Below are 21,577 nucleotides of genomic sequence, written 5' to 3' on the forward strand. Positions count from 1 at the left end.
GATGACGACCGCTTGTGTGTTGCGATCGAAACATCATAGTTTTTAATTTTCTTTGAACTTATCTATGTGACTTTACCGAAAGACCCAAAGAATATGAACTCCTGCAGTCACAAAAATCAAGATATTTCCAGAATGTTGTGATTTCCAACCGATCATACATACCACTGCTCATGTGAATGGTGTTTAAGGATTTTAACACCTATTTTGCAGCAAAAAGCACACTTTGGTAATTACAAGGCTGCTGCAGGAATCAAACCATCGACCCTTTACAATGTGTCCCACTCATGTGTTCTCACCATCAGCTTATTAATAGACCTGAACCATAATACGAAGCTACTAACAAAATGAAAACGAAGATAATTTCAAGCACAACGCAATGCAAAACAGTTTGTTAAGTTGCTTTCAAACTTGAAAATGTTATTTTGAAACGCTGACATCACATAACCATACAAAGTGCATATATTTGGTCACAATGGAGTTAGAACTAGATCGCCAGGTTTAAGTACTCACTTCACAGTGCTCAAAAAACATGTTCCTTGCTTGGTCCAGAGCCAGTTTTAAAGTGCATTACATGATAAATCCTTTATCTTAGCTGTAACGCCTTAATTCATATTTTAAGCAACGCATCGCTACATGCCAAATTATTATTTCTGTACAATGTCGCATATCAGTTTTGATGGGGACCGAGGCATAAGCGGACATGCAAAAAGGTTGGATATTTGATCTATAAAAAATGGCACATCACAAACCAATACTGCACCAAACGGTTAATTGGTCAAGGTGGATATGTAAAAGTTGGCATGGGACGTTGAACTTTATTACGTACCCGTCACTGATGACCACTCACCTCAATTTGATAGTCGCCTGGCCAGCACCCACAGCATCGGCCTTCACTTGCACCCAGAGGCTGACGAGAGCCGGCAGGCAGGCGTGCAGGTCACCCATGAGGAGCCAGCAGCTGCGAGCCACTGCTGCCATGGCATCCCCGAAACGTCCCGCCCTGCGGTACACCTCCACCAGTAGAGTTGCAAATGCAACAAACTGGATTGGCACACGGCATTCATATAAGCATCATCATTAGGAAACAACAGGTACATCATGATCATTATTATTTACTATTCTCAGTGCATTGTTGATGGTGACCTTCCATAATGCAATTGTACTTCTAATTGACGATATACAGTGGTACCTCGGTATACGACCGCTTCGGAATACGTCGAATTTGGTATACGTCGTGTTTTGACGAGAAAAACATTTCTTGGGATACAATGTCTTGCTTGGGATACAACGCGCTTGCTAGAACTTATATGGGTCGAGATGAGTCACCACGTACCCGCGTACAGTATACCCCGTTCACGACTGAAACAAAGCGCCGCTCCTCAGTCAACAAGCCGTAACAGTATTGTGTGGAATGACCAGACAATGTCACACTTCAGGAACATTCTTAGAAGAAGGCAAAAACAAACTTCAATGGACAGGTTTTTAGTAAAACTCAAACCTGGTGAGCCTCAACCAGGTCCAAGTCAAGAAAAAAGACAGAAAATAGAAAGAGAAAAAACCCCAGAATTTCAGCTTCCTGAAGCTAACGGAAGGGGACTCTTCTTCCAAAAAATAACATCTCCTCCTCCTCCCCTTCCTCACCACCATCCTCGTAGGCTATCAACTCCTCTCAGCAAGGTAAAGTGATGTTAAAATAATTTTTTATTTCAATTTATTTTAATTTATTTATGCATTTATTTTAATTTATGTATGCATTTTGGTAATAAGTAGTGTCTAAATTATTTTATACAACCCCATTAATGTATAATATGCCATGTAAAATATAATTTCTTATACTCTGGAACGGATTATTTCCTTTCCCTTTATTTCTTATGGGAAAAATTTGTTTGGTATACGTCATTTTCGGTATAAGTCCTACCTTCTGGAATAAATTAACGACGTATACCGAGGTACCACTGTATGCTCGAGTATTGTTTCCTCACCCACTCAAATAAAAACTCCATTCAGAGAAATACAGAAACAAAAAGCGCTTTCACAGAAGCAGGCACCTACCTTTCCAGTGAGAGTATTGGGCTGTGTGGACAAGTTGAGGGCCCTTTCCATGAGACGGTAGGCGGCCGTGGCCAGGGCCACAGTCTCGGAGGACAGGTCTTGCTTTAAGAACGTGCGGGATAGTTGATAGGCTCCCACCGCCGCACCTATAATACCATACCAGTTCTTGCACAATTACATTACTCACAAAAAGGTACGTCGATCTTCAAGTAGTCCATTTATGTGTATTGTTGATACGACTGTATTCATATGCTAGTTTGGGTACACGCAAATGTTCTTGGACGGTTGAATATTGGTGGTAATTAAGGAATTATTTCATTCACTGGTGTCAATATACATTCTAACATGATGTCCAAAATAATTATCAAACTTGCAAGGAGTTGAGACGTGCCATGCATGTGACATGTTAAATACAAAAAAAAGTATTCTGTTCATATATTTACTGGTATAGGAAGTTACATCTGTATATTATCCATCTAATAATTGTGTACTTATACGGAATTCTGAAGTTTTCTTTTCTGATCAACAAAGCTTTAAACTTCAGCTGGAAATGGGACAGACTAGTTAGTATCGTATCAACAAAATAAGTTTAGTTTTTTGGGGTTGCATTTAGATTTCAAATAATATATGTGCAATATGCACCTCCAATTAGTAAGGTTGGCTACGCACGGTGCAAAAGAGGTTCAACATACATGCTGAAGCAAAGGCAATATTTAATTTAGATGCTAAAATATACAGATTGCTTTGCATAAAACACCTGGCATAAAACAAGGTCTCACCAGTGGTGCATGAGGTATCTTGTCCAAGTGCCTCCAGCACAGAGAGGTTCATCTCAATCTTTTCCAGCGTAGCTTCCAACAAATTCACCAGCCTCTCCACACCATCACCTGCTGCATCCACCTGTCAGGGGGATATGGCAAGGTATATGTCACCCACATGCCACTAATGAGAATGTTGCTCATTCCATCGTTCCTATCCACTTTCTTTCAACCTCTTGAACCATTAATCGCTTTTAATTACAGTAATTACAACTATCTTCATCATGTAATTACTGGCGAAACGTAACTAAGTTTCTAAATGTTGTGACTTGGCTCTCCAACAGACCGATGTGCTGTACTAGTGACGAATTGGTATGTTCTGTTTACGTGCCAAACATGCTAGATGGCTGTGTCGTGGCGGGTTTTAACAACACATATTTACAAAAACCTCTATTATGGATGAAATTGGTCGCGAACGCCTATGTGTTAAACAAACTATGGCCGGGGTAAGTATATCCATAGGACAGTACTAAAGTTTGTCAATCCAATGCTGGATGAAAACCTTCTCAAATTGTATAGGTCATGGGAGTTATTTGACCAGTGTTCATTATGCTGGTAAGTGTGGGCTGGTGAAGGTGGGGAGGGGTAGCCAAGACAGGTTAAGATATTACTAATGTGAACTGTGGCCATGAATCAAACTTTGGGTACAAGGTTCATAGCAGTGAGCTGCTCCCCATAAATAGGATTACCAGAGTTTATATTCTGCAGGAGTACTAGTTTTAGTCCCCAAATAGGAACGCAAGGCCGAGTAAACATTGAACCGAGATTTAAATTTGCAACCTTCTAAATGCTAGCTGTGCAATCTAACCTTACTGCCATTTGGCCAACCAGCACATTCAATATAAGTACCTCGATAAAGTTAACACTCCCTTGGGTTCATGGAAAAAGCTCTTAAGGTCATGTGTTAATTTCACTTTGAGCATGTCAAAGTGAGCATAAAACATACCTCAATGGAGACCAAGTGGGGAAGCTGCTTTTCCACAAGTGTGATGAACAGCATAAGGGTGCTGTGCACCTTCTGCTGTAGTTTCTCCTGCTGCACGCCATCCTGCTTTAAAAGCTGTGGAAATCATATTATTTTCCCATTTAGACATTTTGTAACATTTGATGCAAAAAATTGTAACTTAAAATGTAGTATCTGTACAGTATACATTTCATGAAGCACATTTAGTGGTAAGTTATTGATGTAAGCCAGAGATAATATTCACATTTAAATCCCCATATCCTCATTATAATCAAGCATTTTATTAGGCAGTTAACAGTTAAATCAGATTAACATGATCTAGATATTGCAGTGGCACCTAATATAATTATAGCCGGATAGTAACATTTGACTGCAAGGAGTCTAACCTTACTCTCAGGCACATAGTCAGATTATAGAAATTACATGGACAAGATAATTACATGTATGATGCCTTCATATTACACTGCAAATGTGTGTAGTACTCACCCTTTTGTTTTGTACTTCAATCACTTTGACGAATGCCTCCATTAAGTCATGAAAGTGGAAAATGCCACTCCAATCAAACAACTTCCCAAATTCATTCCCTTCCTTGGTACAAATCACACTTTCCAAGGTGGTCATCACAACACCACAGCTATCCACAACCTCAGAAAATGCCTCTGCCGTCGAGGCAACACCCTGCAGTTGCCTGGCCAACTGGCCAAATACATCTGAAGTAACAAACCGAAAGTCAGGCATCAGAAATGACTTCCACATGTCAAGGGCCAATGAACAAAGCTTTGCAGGCAGACACCAAGTGTCTTGGCCAGAGGGCCCACTCGATATGAAGTGCTGTTTCAACATGCTCATTACTTCAGACGCTACACTGACATCCTCAGACGCAGTGATGCTGGAGACACAGAGCAGCTTGCACTGCTGCAGCAACAAATCAAACAGCAAGCGTTTGTACTGCTCTGTGTCCTGTGCAAACACATCAGTCAACAGGGACATCAGGGGTGAGTAATATTTGTCGCTTAGGAAGCGCAGGTCAAGCGCTGTCAGCTTGGCTCTGTCCCTCTTGTAGCGCAGGGCTGCATTCATGCTCTGACTGCAGAAGGCCGAGGGAGGCTCGCCCGAGCCGGCATTCTTCCTACCCAGCCCCTCAATGAAAACAAGAAACTTCACGGCTCTGAGCCGCATGAGCAGGACTTCCTGGCACTGGGACGGCTCTGCTTTGCTGGGGTCCTGCAGTGCAATCTGTGTTGCAACCCTTGCCAAGAAGTCATAGCTGTATCTGGCGATGAGGTCATAGTCCTTCAAGAGTGCACTGTCTTGCACACAGACCTCCCGCCACCTCATCAGGGAGCTGAATATGTGATCAGAGAAAAGCACAAGGCTTGAGTGCAGGCCACAGTCACGCAATTTCTTAAGAAGGTTCAGGAGGATTTTCTCCAAATATAGCGGCATGTCCTTCTTTTTACTTAGGACCTTGAAACCTTTAAAGGCTTGCTCAGCCACACAGGAAATCAAGGCAAGGTTTTTTTCAGAGTGGCTGCCATCGGCCAGATGATGGAGACATTCTCGCAGAACGGAGTCGCACACATCTCCTGTCTTGATAGCTGCACTCGCCGACATAGTGGTGCTGCTCTTCAAGGACGGACGCAGGCTTCCCTGGAGAATGAAACGAAATCAGAATATTCATTTATCCTGGAGGAATCAGATGAGTTATACAACTATTTTGAACGGATATCAAATTGGGCAGGTAAGAAGGTTACAACAAACAATACAAAAGCATAATAGGAGTGCAAAGTAGGGGAACAAAAACTATTCTCAAAGGAGAAAAAGATAAACAAATTAAACACATACAAATACAACTAAACCATCTCCATCCTCCCAGACAAAGCCCACGGAGGTAAAAACTTACTTTTCAAAAGCGACCTGGCCACAAATGATAGCTCAACAAGTGACTTGTCATTTTGACATTTATAGCAGCAAAATAATCTAAAGTCTAAACGTATGCTTCTTAACTTGGAGGTAAAAACCGGAGGACCCGGAGAAAAACAATCCAGGCGACCACGGGAAGAATATGAAAACTCAAAATATACAGGCGCCCATGGTCGGGCTCGAACCCCCGAACTTGATGATACCAGGCGAGGGAGATAAACATCTCAACCACCGTGGCGCTCCTTAAATAAAATCAAGTACACAAGTTAAAATTGCATCAATTCTCAAGCTTCGGAAAGGCGGTAAACAACAGCAAAAACAGTCCCAGATCTCACCAAGACAACACATAATCTCGGAATAAAAAAAATTACTCTCAATACATTGCTGTATCCAACACTAATCTTCTGCTTCAGAATATTGGTGATGAACAAAACTTTCACTGCAATATGTCTGTATCTTGTGTACGTTGCCTTTAAAATATAAATGGGTGAACCATATGCATTTGTATGAGAAATTATCCAACCAAATTCCAATCAACAAAATGTAACCAAATGTATTTTTCATCATTACGGTGGAGTGTAGATAATAAGTCTGTTCGGCGACATGAAAATAAAATATTGGCCTATCAAGCCCATGGGCCTTCTGTATCAATGTTTTCAAACAGTATTTGCTTAAGCAGACAAACTCCTAAACTTTGATAGGTGTCTTGTAAAAAAAATGGCACACTCTGCCAATGAGACACCAGAGCACAATATTTTTTCTGGAAAATGTACGTCTCTAAAGGCCCGGACCCAAAATTTTACACCTAAATAGAATCGTCACCGTGATCATTGTTTTTTTAACCCTTTTATCTGGCAACAAAACTGACACTTTTTTACAAGGAGTCATGTTTGCATTGACCACAATACCTGCGGTCAGAATGCAAACAAAAACTCTGATAAATGTATGTATGCACTGTCCTTGAAATTGATTGGTCCACACCCGAGACAGCTTTTCCTAGAGCCTAGTCCTACATGGTGTTGGACCAGATGACGCCAAAAGACTCCTTGTAAAAAAGGTGTCAGTTTTGTTGCCAGATAAAAGGATAAAAAAAACAATTATCATATTTTGCTACTGGCAAAGGAGGTTCCAATGGAGAATCGTCACCGCTCATGAAATCTGGTGGAACGGGGGAGCAGGTCGAGGTAGATAGTAAAAAAAACATTAACAAGTACAACAATCTCGACACATTCGCCAATGCTACTCCTACCCTGTGAGGGAACACTTAATAAGAGATATACGGCACTGTAGACTTGAGGACATTGGAGTAAATGTGGGTGGGCCCCTTTCCTCGTCGCATGCATCTCGACTGCACAAAGACGCAACCGCGAACCCACGCGGCGCATTCCGTGGGCTCTTGGATTTAGATTTGAAGTTTTCGTGACTGCAGGGATCCATAATACTCTTTGGTTCTTTCGGTAAAGTCACGTAGGTATAAAATAGTTTATTTTGTTTTATCTCGGATTGTTTTTGTTTTTTTTGGAACCGCGCTCACCAACCTCGAAGTTCTTGAGGAAAGCCCTGAGCTCCGCCTCGCTCCGCGCGCGTTTTAACTCGTCCACGATGCTCATTTTGTCCGGTAAAAGAGACCGTGGCAGAGGCGACGAATGGCCCCGGGGGTGGGGAGACCAAGAGACGACGACGAGAAGGACGAGGAGGTGGAGGACACCGCCACCGCCGAGAAAATTTTTGAATTATTCCGCCCGGTGCCACGTGACCAACGGCCGAGCGGCAGCGCGGTGACGTCACGCCGTCGTGGCGGTTGCCGTGCGCGATGACGTCACCCGAGGCGAATCGTTGATCCGCGCGGTGGCGTCACGCCGTGCGCGATGACGTCGCCCGAGGCGAATCGTAGCTCCGCTCGGTGACGTCACGCCTTGCGCGATGACGTCGCCCGAAGCGGAATCGTTGCTCCGCGCGGTGACGTCACGCCGTTCGCGATGACGTCACGCCGTCGCGGCGTGGCTCCTGTTTGTTGAAAGGCGGCGGGCGATGTTGTCCTCCTCCACCCCTTGGTGCTTGGTTGAGACAACAACAACAACAAAAGTGTGCGGGTTCGTCCTCCAGCAACAACGGAGGGCAAAGAGAAGCGTCCGCTCACAACAAGCGGAGCGCCGGGTCCGGATACAATGCAGCAAGTTGGCAATGGTAGAGGGGGGGTGGGGTAGAGTTGGTGGTGCATCTCCCAGTCATCTCAGTGAGGCCAAGGGCCATCCATTTAGGGGTTAACCTAAATGCGTAGCTTGCGTATGGGGGGGAAGTCTACTGACTGTGCGTACGCATAGGAAACGGGAGGGGGGGGTGAAGCCTCTATAATTTGTCTACATTTGGCTTAGTCCGGCGGTGGACTATCTGCTTAAACACGTTAATATTTCGATTTAAAGCTTTCGTGATAATTGTATTGTTTTGTATTATTTCCCTTCTACGTGACTTTACCGAAAGAACCAAGAACACGTTAATATTAATCATTGATCGTTTCTGCGTGGATTAAATATCGGCCGTTCTATAGGATTCGGGGTAGGGGGGGGTTGTAAAAAGTCCATGTGCGTACAGGGAGGGGTCAAGTTTTGACAGATTTTTGCGTACCCGCTAAATGGATGGCCCCCAACAACCCATGTGGGCACCTGCTGGGTCTGTTCCTGAGACCTCCTGCCAGCAGCAGCGAACCCCTTCGCCACTCCACGTTGGCCGCAAAGTGCACCTAGCCTGGCACAGGCACCGTGGTGACGCCACCCTCACTTCGTGGCCAATGGCTAGTGTTTGTATTTGTTAAGTTGTGCGGTTACTATACTCTTGGTTCTTTCGGTAAAGTCACGTAGGTAAAGAAAATAATTAATAAAATTTAAGATAAAAACTAAATAATATTTAATCACGACGTTTCGATTACAGCACAAGCAATCATCATCAGGTGTGAGCACCACAGCAAGAAATGTTATTCTAAAGTGGGAGAGATGCCAGGAGGCTGTATAAGTCAAAGAGGAGGGGGGTGGAGGGCGCCTCGTGGACGCCAGGAACTGGGAACGCGAAAATTGGCGGGTGGGGGGGGCAGAAGCTGAGTGAGCTAGAGATGCGATTCTTGCTATTTTTTCCGCTGCTGATGTTATGTAAGCAATAGGATAGGCTACCGGTTGGTTCCTCCACGTAACAAAATATGCAGGTACAGGAACTCCTACTTTTTGTTTTTTTCGGTAAGGTCACGTAGGTAAAAAAATATAAAAACAACGAAATTAAATCACGACGTTTCGGAGGCAACACAAGCTTCCGTCTTCAGGTGGAAACCGTCAGCAAAATTGCCGTATCTCCTCTACTTACGAACGAGTTAGGTTCCAGATGTCTGTCGATTCCAAACGCGTTGTACGGCATGCAGTGGCGGCTCGTGACATTGCCACTAGGTGGGGCTGTTGTGAGTGACCTCTGAAACGATGGTGTTCTAATTTTTAAAAACCTCGTCATGTTATTGGCCTTCCCGTGAAAGTGATATAACTGTCTTATCTACCAACAGTAGGCATTTATAAACAATACGAAACATAACAAGAAACCACTCATGCTGTCTCCATTACCCTCTAGTCCACACCACATAACCCCTTTGACACTGCCAAAAGCCGTGACCTGCTATATTTGCACAGTGCAACCTAGTGTTATGACATCGTCATTGCAACCATGGGCGCCTTTTTCACTGCCCTGAATGGGTCTCAATCGGCGTGGCTAAAATACGAAGCTAATCGCAATGACTGAAAGGATATCTCTCACTCGGACATCTTCACAGCTGCCCCGAGACCTCCCCGAGGCACAAATCAGACTGTGGTGTTGCAGCGGTTTCTAATATGAAATATGTTACATTGATTAGGCAATTCACGTTGAAAGAATCATTACAAAACGTTTTTTTTTTATAGAAAAGTATTTTTATTACAAAAATAATTTCTCATCTCAGGCTGCTTGGTGGGGCTGCGCCCCAACGGCCCTAGTGGACGAACCACGCCTGACGGCATGTACACTAAATACAGGAAATGGCTTTAAAAGTTGCATAATGTCTTGGAGATGTAGATGCCACCACCGCCATCTATTGCGCGGCGGTTGAACTTACGACTCTTATCTCTTACAGGCAACTGGACTTCGACAGATTTGTTTCTCTGAAAGTTAGTAAGTCGAGTGTTCCTAAGTAGAGGAATCCCTGTATATGGTTACACATCCCGTCAGCCACACAGCCTTTCTGGGAGTGCATAAATTCAGCAGCAATACAAGAAAACTGGACCGGTTTCAACATTCAGTCTCATCAGCCGTTAGGCAGGCTTGAACCAATGCTGGTGAACTGCCAGACGTGTTATAGGCAAGGGCCCTCGCTATTTACGATAATGGTCCGAGTTTGACGCTAAACTATACAAAACATAACACAAAATACTATAGCTTCCCTCCCATTTCCATACGGATAATATATTGCCTGGATTATAAAACGCTCCAAAAAATAAGATGCACCCCACTACTTGTGCCCAGTGTCAATAAAGTTATACAAATCTGTTCACACACCGGATTATAAAACGCACCCACAATTGTTTTTATTTCAAATACAGGAAGAAAATGTCATCTGGAGAATATGATCACATTTTGACAATGTAAAAAATCATTTCTGCATCTCAGTCATACACCACCTTGTAAGAGAACGACCGTAGAAGATAACCACAGGACTACATTATGGGACCTCCCTTAATAACAGGTTTTAAGATTTCGATTTAAAGCTTTCGTGACTGCAGGGATTCATCTTCTTGGTTCTTTCGGTAAAGTCACGTAGAATGTAAATAATAAAATAATAAAACAATTAAATAATTCTCACGACGTTTCGGCCACAACGCAAGCAGCCGTCCTCAGGTGAAGACCAGGTCTGTCGGGGAGACAGCGTCTGTCTTTTATTATGTGTTATTTTTATTATTTTCCTTCTACGTGACTTTACCGAAAGAACCAAGACGATGAATCCCTGCAGTCACGAACGCTTTAAATCGAAATTTAAGTCATGTCTGCATTAACCACATATACTTGTGGTGAACCTGCAAACAAAAAACATGTTCTGGTAGTATATGCATTGTCTTTAAAACTGATTGGTCCACACCAGAGACAGCTTTCTTTAGAGCCTAGTCTCAAACAGTGTTAGACCAGAGGACGCCAGAGGATGCTTCTGGTCTAACACTGTTTGAGACTAGGCTGCCTCTGATCTGTTTGATTTGGAATTCGCCCAATTAATTTACAACCCAGTATCCACTCCTGAAAGAAGGCCTCAACCATGTCATTGCTTACCCACCCACGGGCCTGTTATCACAAATCTTCACGTGAGCTGATCCCATTGCTCCATCACTGTAGTTGTTAGCATCTTATATCTCCTTAACGAGCCTTGATGGTAACTGGCTTGTTTTGACCTATAATAAGACATGTCCTCACTTGATACAGTAAATTTGGCTGTGACGGTCCCACCTGAAGACAGAGACTTGTGTTGCCTCCGAAACGTCGTGATTTAATAGATTTATTTTCATTTATTATTTTTTAATTTTTTACCTACGTGACTTTACCGAAAAAACCTAAGAGTAAGATATGTCCTCTCTTTGGCAATGTATAAGTGCAACATGCACCAGCCTGTGATAACTTCTTGTTTTGGATTTGCTATGTACAAAGATAGTTTTGACATTCTGGGGGTTGTACATGAAATAAAGTCAATTTGATTTCTAATGTCTCTATTTGGGCTCCATTTTTTTTAAGTGTTCATTATCTTTGCACCCCTTATGGCTATTGTTAATTTTTTCTTTGATCAAGATGAAGATGTCACCATGGCCAAATTCATTGATGCCACCACACCTTGCCAACATGTTCCTCCCACAGCTGTTGCACAGTAAACACCCTATCTCCAAGGCCTGTCCTCACAGTATCCTACCATCTACTCTAAGGTGTTCCCCTTGGTCACTAGGTCCATGAAGACCACTCCAATATCTACCTTGGCAATCGGCCCTCTCAACCTGCACACTTTCCACGAAATGCAATCAGTACAATAATTACCTGCCATGTTCTCTTTTGAACTGATGAATTGCTTATACTGGTAGGAACCTCCTGGTTACACCAGCCACAGGGGATTATTGTGTCCGTCATGCAGGGATGGGCTGGGTGGGAAGGGAAGGGTGGGGAGGGGCTGGGTGGGGAGGGTGGGGCTGGGTGGGGAGGGTGGGGCTGGGTGGGGAATGGGAGGGGTGGGGAGGGGCTGGTCACCCCGTGGTGCCCTTATAAAACTCAACGTTGAACCTACTCACGCCGGCTTGTGCCCGCCCTCACAGGCATATTTGCGGAATACACCACGCCGCCGTTGACCCTGGCCATTGACCGAGCAACCCAACGTTCCTACCAGCTCCCTCCGCAGGAATGTGTTCCTGTTCTGGCACAACATTCCTAGCAATTATCTCAGACACCTGTGCTCAAATCCAAACAACTTATCTTTGTTTTGTTGGTTCTTTCGGTAAAGTCACGTAGAAGGGAAATAATAAAATGATAAAAATAAAACATAATAAAATACAATTCTCACGACGTTTCGACTTTACCGAAAGAACCAAGAAGATGAATCCCTGCAGTCACGAAAGCTTTAAATCGAAATTTAACTTATTTTTGATTTGTTTAGCGTCCAGCACAAGACATCTTGAGGTAGATGGACAACCCCCAAATATCGTTGGACCTGGAAACCACTGTGAATAAAGTTTTACAGATACAGGTCACAATATGCTGCACTATTATAGTTGAATAAAAGGCACTGAAAATCCGACATTAGTTGTGCATCGTTAATTTTAAGTGCAACTTCACTTATGAGTATTTGAAGTAAGAATATTGTCCAATAGGATTGTAATCAGGGTTACCAATTTGTGACTATTCTGTTTACAGTGTTAGCAGGTACATTTCAGTTAATTAAAACTGAGATGAAATTTCAGTAACCTGATTCCATCCCTTGGGCAAATACATCAGAATGCTGTAGTACCAGCTATGAGACAAACAATCTACTGCACACATGATCCATTGGCATTTTTATTAAATCGTGCAATTTCAGGAATTAGTCCTGAGGAAAAACCCAGTGAAGTACAACGCAGGACATGTCATTCAAACAAATGAACCCAAAGTGTTTACAGACTTGATTCTATGACATTTGACAAAGAAATTGCTGCAGTGCACGCCACGACAGTGATAATTCATCAATAGAGGCATTACCACTGTTCATGTGAATTTGGTTCTGCTTCCATAAAATCCATTCTAGAAATGTTTCATCAGGTTTGATGCATATTGTATTGTATGTGGCAGTGGCTCAAACCCTTTTCTGGACCCGCAGACCACAGTGCACCAATAAAAAAAAATTATTCTAAAAGCACTATAAAATGTTCATGAATAAGCCATAAAAAACTACAAACTGGCTTTTTTATTGATTCATCAAAATTTATGTGCTTTGGGCAGTGAAAAAATGGTGTTTTGTATAAAATAAATCGTTTCTGCAAAAGTTCTGAGGACCATTTGCTACGGCCTTGCAAACCGTGGCCCACAGCCCACAAATTGCAAGCTACTGGTACAGTACAGTATATGGAACACATAAGCCTCGATTTGTGTTACAGTATTTAAAGCGGTATTGTCATGCAGAGACGTGCACAATGGTCTGGGAATTTAGGCGTGCAGAAATAGACAATCAAAGCCATGAAAATCTTGGCTATGCTTTGTCCACTCAGAGCCATTGGGCAAAAAATTATCACGTAAAATAGTGACAGCATACAATGATGTGCACTTAAAAATGTATAGAGCAGGTAGAGGTGTAATGGCACCAGTACTCTGTGCCAGACATACCCTTGCTTTGTGTATATCTGTTTGCATTTGGCTTATGGTGGTAAAAAAAATCCCTGAGGATCAGAAATGGTAGGTACACACTAATTTGCACATGCAGCATTTACTTTACATGTTGATATAATAAACCCAAAATCAATGCAACACAGTTTATGTTGTCATGTGACTAGTGGAGACAAATGGGGATATCACAATTGTCATGTATATGTTTTCATAGCTTTTTCATTTCCTACGTTTAAAAAACTTAACATGTCAGCAAACTGACTTTACCCACTGTGCAAACACATAACATAAAATTAAGTTTTTTTTACTTATTACCATTTACAAAGTCCCACAACAGTTCACATTGCATGGTTAAAATAAAACTAAAATAAGGCAGTAAAATTAAACGAAACAGTTATAAAATGAAACCAAAACATTCCAATCCTCAAATGAAAGTGACAATGTTACACAATCATATTCTAACATTAACCAACCCTGCCTATATACGCCCACATGCCTTATGCATGTTGAAACCTGCACACTGAAATCGCTTCATATACTTTACGTATTTTAATATCTTGCTCGCCAAGTGATTTTTGTGTTCAAGTAGCTCCTTTTTGGTGGACTTTGGTTTGGGTGCGGTGGTTGTGGGGCCATTTTCAGTGAGTTTGAGGAGCATTCGATAAAGTGGCCCACCTGTTTATTTTGTATCCAGTTCAACTCCATTCCGCGTTTCACCGTTCCATCACAGGACTACTGTGTAATCTAAACTTAAAACTTTTGCCCTCACTCCTATTAACGCGCACGTATACAATTCCATCAATGTGGAATAAATAATAAATGAAATCACACAAAACATGACAATTTTGTTGACCAATGTGAAGCCTTGGGTTTGAAAATCTTTGGTGTCAATAAGATAACCTACTTTGTGATTTTGAAAGAAAGTAAAAAAAAGTATTTTTTAGACATACTTTTGAGTGACTGATTGCTTAGGTCACAAAGGTGAAGGAAATGCGTCTTTCACATCCCATAGTTGTCTCTTTACAGCATTTACTGTCAATGACATACAGAAATTAAATTCTGTACTTGCCCGATCAAAAATTACAATTGTTCACACATCAAAATGCAACTTTTGACAATTTTTATTCACTATTGATAAGAAGTAGTTACACAATGTTTCTAAGTACACATAACAGCAATACAACAGACATTTAGTTGTGATATAAAAGTGGAATATCAACAAAACAATATTTGCCATGTAAAAATCATATGTAAAGATGATCGTTGTTGAGGGTTCATGTCGTGTCCACGTGTACGATCGTGTTTCTCTATTACGAAAATAAAATGTTTGACCCGCTTTCGTGTGTTGTAATACACACAATGAATATATTGACAATTCTTACTTGGTTCATATGCTTAACATCTAATTTTGCCTAACATCTGTTCGCTTTAGACGCATAACGGTCATTAGAAACAATTTATTTGCATCAACGGTTGTGACAAACACGAAGTATCCGAACGTGGCGCTGTTTACAAAACATCTTGGCACGGGCTCCGATTGAGAAATCTCTTAGACGTGACTCGTGTTTCCAAGTCGAGGGATCCCCCCCCCCTCCACCACGAGAAGTGTTTAATTGGGGAGGGTACAGCATATATAAACCACGAGTCGTATCTGGGAAGTGCTCACATATATCAAGCAAGGTTCCACTGTTTGCTAAGCCAGGCAGAGCGACGCAAACGGTGTTGAGTAAAAATTCCCACCACCAAAGAAATGTTGGGTTTTGTAAAGCCGACATAAAAGGTGGTTGTTGGCAACGCGCGTGGGTGTGTTAGCGATTCATCGGGTCCAAAGAGCAAGGCTCGTAGCAGCAGAAGCAGCGAAGTTTGGACTTTTCTCGGAGCTGTTCAAGTCCGTGACCAAAGCCTGTGCTGTGTCACAGATGAGTTATTAAACATGAAGCACTTTAATCTGTGCTGGATTTTTCTATGTTTGATCGTTCTTCCTCCAGTATCAGCGCAGTGGTGGAGTGTATTCAAGGGTCCCACAAAAGCACCTGCATTGCCAAAGACGGGGAAGGTGGAATCAAAGGAGGGTAAACAAACCACTGTCGCGCCTACAGATCCGTCGTTCAATGAAGAAGACGAATATGATCTTGAAGAAGAGTTGACCGACGAAAACCAGGAAAATTTGGACGAGGACGAGACAGTAAAAATAGATGAGGGACAGAACGAAGATGAAGATTACCTTGAGGAAGATTACGAAGATGTCGATTTTTTAGGGGAGGCTAAAGAGGAAAAAGAAGGGGAAGAGGACAACAAAGAGGAGAAATTGGAAGAAGAAGTGGAGGAAGAAGAAAATGAAGATGAGAACGGAAACACGAAGATTGGTGATGAAGACATAGATCATCTGGACCCAATCGAAGATGACGATGATGAAGACTATTCAGATGAAACGACAGACAGCGAACCGGTTAAAGGTGACGACGGAATCATAGCTGGTAGAGACGACGAGAATGAGAATGAAGGTATGCATTCGTTTATTTATTGTTTGAATCAATGAGTATGGACTGTACGTTTATAATTTACACACATATATGATCTGCTCCTACTTATGCTAATATACGGTATACACACCGTGTTGTCTTACAAAATAATTTCCATTGTGATTGTGTCGTTAAAGAGAGCAATTTTTTTGCAATGTGTGTGATTACGTCATCACAAGACAGGACTTGAGCTGGTAAACCTCAATTAGATTTAGAATTAGTGCAGTAGATGTCAACATAACAACCTAAGCTTTACCTACACTAATTCTGCGTGCTGAAGCTCTACGCAAAAGGTGCGTGCAGTACAACCTTTATGAGTTGAGTGGATAAGATCTCTAACATTTATATGAACTTGTATCACAACCAGCGTGAGCTGTCAAATTAGCCTGTATGTAGTAGCATGCAAAAAAGCAAGATATATACGGCCTGATAGAGTTACCACGCATAAAAGCCTTCTGTAACACAAACGTGTGGTGGGTTACGTATCCGTAAAAAAGCTGTTCAGAGTGTCAGCAGGATTAACACGTGTTCAATTCATGAACGGTGGCCTTCACTTCATTTTCATAAAAGCAATTAATTTAAAACTTTATTTCACGCTTTCGTGACTGCAGGAATTACTCTTTGGTTCTTTCGGTAAAGTCACGTCGTGGATAAGGTATATTTAACAAGAGGAATAATTTACAGCCCTCTAAGTCGACTGCCGGATGAAGGCTTCCCCATGCAGTATAGGTCATGGGGGAGCAGAGATTAACCACATTTCACCGTTAGGGGAGGAATGGTAAAGTTATGGGGGAAGGGGGAGACAGGTACAGATATCATTCGCCAAATGATGTTAGCCGTGGCCGGTTATCAAATTAATTTGACTGGGTTCATAGCAGTCTGATAGCCGCCGCAACACCCCTCCACCCCAAGTACGTACAATACAACAATGTAAACATGCACGTTGTTATATCTGTCTGCATTGTCTGGAAGTTAAGATCTAGTAATCAATGTTTGTGTTTTTATATAATATAACAACACAACTTTTGATTTAAAGCTTTCGTCACTGCAGGGATTCATATCCTTGGTTCTTTCGGTAAAGTCACGTAGAACAGAAATAATAAAATAATACAAGTATAAAACAATACAAATTCTCACGACGTTTCGACTGCAACACAAGCAATCATCATCTGGTGTAAAATCCACAGATCCACAGTCGAAACGTCGTGAGAATTTCTATTGTTTTATACTTGTATTATTTTATTATTTCTCTTCTACGTGACTTTACCGAAAGAACCAATAATATAACAACACAACGTTACTGTGCTATGCACAACGGTAAAATTTTGTGATTGATAAACTTGGAATTGTGTATTCACGTGAAACCCCACCTATGTATAGTTGTTATGGAGATGCAAGAAATATTTCAAATGTCAAGGTATCACAGTTCAAGCATTCAGTATATGCCTCGACACTGTTACATCAGGTAATTTATACTGGAAGAAATAACTAGAAAACTTACCTTTCATTATATAGTAAATGATGAATGGCATATGTACGCGTGCCAACGGAATGACAAGCCATCTGCAAAATGGTACGATTGCCTTATAGGAACCATGGTGGCAATAACCGCATCCTGGTGCTCCAAACCACTATGGCTCAACCATACGGCCCGTCCCTGCGTTACTGCGGTTAGAGAAGGACTCGTTTCAATCCGCCCTTGCAATATGGAATGCTCCGGCATCAACGGCGCTCGCCTAAGCCGCCGCACCCAGGGGCATTTGGGCACGCGCGTTTTTTTTTCATTTTGCGTGGGAGACGAGGAACGGTGGTGTGCCGTGAGTTGTGTTATAAAGGAGCGTGTGCCCGCAGGGTATACGCCTCGGCAGGCACCCGCGTGGTGCTAACGCGGGCTTTCAAAGGCTACGCCCGTTGAAACAGAACCATTTTTAAACACTATTAGACCGATGATGATTTGAAGGGTTAAGCGTTTGCATTGCAGGTAAAATAAATGTTTACTGATTTCAAATGGATATGTACTCGTGTTAAGGCTGCGGTTGAACTTGCCACCATCACTGTTCCAAAAAAAATGATTATGTACAGGTATTTACTGTGTGGTAAAAAAAAAAACCTTTGTGTCTCTTAAAATGGCCCTGCAAAGAGACAAAAGGCTTCATATTATTTTCCCATGCCTAGGCAGCAAACCACCCCATGACCACACATCTTCTTTTCTCAACCATTGACCTTAACGCCTCCAAAGTTGCTCACACGTGACTATTTACAAAGGCACCTTGACAAGGTGATGAATGGATCAGTGCATGGTATGTTCCTTGCCAGGATGACTGCTTTTGGGTCATAGAGCAGTTAATATCAGCCTTTTGTGGCTGTAAAAGCCATGCAATTGGCAGGTAAGGGGACATTCAAATAGTTTTTGAAATGAGGCCATGGGCCAGAGAATAAATTTGTACCACTTAAGGTAGCAATACTTTAGCTTCACCAAGTTATTTATATCGTGAATAAGAGTCCATCATTTGATAACCCACTAATTTCAAATGCTCATCACGTAATTCACTCTTGTTTTCCACACAAAAAAAATATAACCACTGAAGAAGTTATATCACCTGAGGTGGCCTGGGACTCTTGAAATAAATGGTTGGACTGTGGGGACTGGGAGCACACACAAAATGACATCGCTGTCACTTTATACATTTGTTTGTTTGTTTTATGAAACACATACAGCGGTGTATTATGGTGCATTTTATGTATATGGTGGTAAATGCACGTGCATTGTTGTTCAGAATCAGCTTATGTAAATATTGTTTCATCTCTCTACTGTGGGAATTAGTATCAGCTAAGGGTAAGATGACTCATTTGTGAAGGGATATTTTTTAAAAATCCCAATGAAATGCAGAGTACCAGTGTACTCGTGTCATGACCACATTAAGAATTGTGTCCATAAAGATTAAAATGCCAGATTGGGCAATCACGATTGCTCACCAAGGCTCAATGCCTGTGTGCTTAGTAAAGTCGCATTGAGAACACTGCAATTGGTTTAAGGCAATGCCTCATACATTTTGTTATTATTGGGTGTAAACAGTTTGGTTCCACCAAATTTCAAGAGTCTTTGTTGGTAACAAAAACTATGTGTAAAACCCACCAATGCAACACACAGACACTTTGCACAGTCAGATATTGATTTGTAATAGGTTTATTTTTTTATTCCTCATTTTTATCTTGTGACAATTTTAATAACGGATGAAACTGCTCAGGTCAACAAAGTGGATTCCTATCACAGTAGGAATAAAAAGGAAGGGACCATTTACTGTTCTTGTAGTTTGGTGTTTATGATAATTTCTTGAATAATATATAGGTCATGAGCCAAGTACAGACTTCTCATCTCTAGCAAATTATTGCCAACGACGATGATGACATACAATTCAAACACCTTACAGATTTGGAATCGAATTAGCCAATAACTTGCAATTTGCCACCCCAGTAGCAAGCGGGCCGACACGCAGGGCTACCTGTCCACATTTTTTCTATTCCTTTTTTTCCCTTTTGAAAACTGTGGACTGTCAAACCCACACATCACCTGACTGGGTTTGTGGTTAAGCTGCGTGCGTGTAAGGACACAGCAGCCCTGGATCGCTGTCGCCAAGAAGCAGCTGCTAGCAGCACACGTGAATAGCATAGCCCCATCACGAATCCGAAGAACTCACAAAGCTATAACGCAGCGCGGAGCCCTGTCTGAAAGAGGCTTGGCTTATTCATAAATTTTTTGTTGTCTCCAAGTGAGCCAAGTTCACTTTTGAGAGAAGTGTGTAAGAAAAGAGAACCTAAAGAATTTGGATGCATTCACACCCGCATCGCACAAAAGAACTCTGCTTGAAAGTTCAATGAGTTATTTTGCATTCACGTTGCATTTACAAACACATGCACGCCTCGGCCAAAATGACCCACAATGCACCCAATATTGCCAGATCTCAGAAGCTAAGCAGAACTGAGCCTGAACAGCGCTTGTATGGGTAACCACCATGCACACCAGGCTGTCACAGACATCTGGCGGACTAAGCTGGGCACAGCAGCGGGAAGGGCAGGAAAATCCATTGTTGGACTGTACTTCCGATGCCCCCACGTCTATGCCTCCTGCAGATAACTCCCCATGACCCACATGCCATAGAGAGGCCCTCACCCAGCAGCGGAATAACATATTATACACGACTGTTTTAGCATGATAAATATCATAACTATAATTATGTACATGCACAGCAAAGACAAATACCCCCCATGCTAGGATGGGTGTATTGCAGTAAATCTGAAACTTGCAAGCGAAATGCAGACCGCGACGTGATAGTCATTGCATCAATTCGTGTGCAATTTGTAAGGGCGCGGTGACGCGGACTTATTTCATTTAAAGGTTATAATCCCTTGTTCATCATGACGTCCTTTTTACTTTGATGTCTCTAGCGTTACGGAGACCGCGTGACTTGAGGGTTCTGCCTTTGTAGTGAGGGCTGTGAGTTGACGCCGAGGAGGGGGGAGGAGGCGCCTCGGCCCCCCATGTGGAGTGACGTCAGCCGCTAATTATTATGAATGGAGGGGGTGTCCATTTGGAGGACGTCATCTGTTCATGATTATTAATGAGGGGGGCTGGACATATATTATTGGCTCATTATAGCATTGACAGACTGTAGGGGCAAGTGCTGTTAGCGAGCGCCTATCAAGGTTGGCATGGCACACGAGGGGGTGGGTGCCCAGCACCATGCCTGGCCGCCTTTATCTTCCTAGTGGAGATGTTTACACACCCACCTCACCAGGTACTTATTTTAGGTTCAGCCGACTTAGGGGAGGCTCGGGAATGGTTCACAATCATTACTGGTGTTGGCCATAAGCGGGAATTGAACTCGACTCGCCGGGGTTCATAGCACAGAGTGTCATGGCCTTTAGTAACCCCATTTTTACGTCCAGCACTATCCTGTAGGGCTGGCACTGCACGCCAAGCGTGATGCCATCCAGCGCTATCAATCAGCGCTCACCGTGCCTCTCTCGGGCCGGTACTACACAGTGACATCCCGCGATGTCACTACACTACTATTGGTGCTCAAATTATAAGTGTAAAGACAAACACATCGTTATTGAGGGTGTTTAGAATGCCACTTTATATACAACTGGAGGGTTTCATCGTCATTTAATATTGTTATATAGAAATCTAATGTTTTTGAAGTGATCCCCTAAGACGTATATGGTCATGAAGGCCGCCGGCAGTCACAGACTATCCATAAGGGTAATGCTTGCGTGAGTCCTGTATTAATCAAAAAACCCCTTCCATGTTTCTAAGGGCCTTCAGGGGGCAAGTCGGAGGAGGAAGAGCTTCCCCCCATTAAGGGAGACTTTGAACCATCAAGCACGCCTTCAGCAACACAGGTGAGCACATG

The 21,577-nt window shown here is 42.5% G+C and overlaps 2 protein-coding genes across 5 annotated transcripts in view; one reads left to right on the forward strand and one right to left on the reverse strand.

Annotated features, from left to right (window-relative positions):
* Positions 1-7,519, reverse strand: part of ESPL1 (extra spindle pole bodies like 1, separase) — a 38,898-nt gene extending 31,379 nt beyond the window's left edge. Inside the window, exons 1-6 of the mRNA XM_078603808.1 lie at positions 7,296-7,519; positions 4,321-5,484; positions 3,817-3,930; positions 2,832-2,952; positions 2,053-2,198; positions 848-1,041 (exon numbers count right to left, since the gene is read on the reverse strand). Coding sequence (XP_078459934.1) covers positions 848-1,041; positions 2,053-2,198; positions 2,832-2,952; positions 3,817-3,930; positions 4,321-5,484; positions 7,296-7,367 — 1,811 coding nt within the window. The 5' untranslated portion in view covers positions 7,368-7,519. The remainder of the gene's footprint in view (positions 1-847; positions 1,042-2,052; positions 2,199-2,831; positions 2,953-3,816; positions 3,931-4,320; positions 5,485-7,295) is intronic.
* Positions 7,520-15,165: 7,646 nt separating this feature from the next.
* The window catches only part of LOC144724553 (uncharacterized), a 44,716-nt gene continuing 38,304 nt past the window's right edge, over positions 15,166-21,577 (forward strand). For 2 of the 4 annotated variants that reach the window (XM_078603809.1, XM_078603811.1), the window contains exons 1-2: positions 15,166-16,145; positions 21,481-21,566. In XM_078603809.1, the coding sequence (XP_078459935.1) occupies positions 15,575-16,145; positions 21,481-21,566 (657 nt within the window). In that variant the 5' untranslated portion in view covers positions 15,166-15,574. The remainder of the gene's footprint in view (positions 16,146-21,480; positions 21,567-21,577) is intronic. The other 2 variants (XM_078603810.1, XM_078603812.1) reach the window with 1 other exon arrangement.

Source organism: Lampetra planeri, chromosome 21, assembly GCF_965212315.1.
Source record: "Lampetra planeri chromosome 21, kcLamPlan1.2.h2, whole genome shotgun sequence".
In the NCBI taxonomy this organism is placed as follows: Eukaryota; Metazoa; Chordata; class Hyperoartia; order Petromyzontiformes; family Petromyzontidae; genus Lampetra; species Lampetra planeri.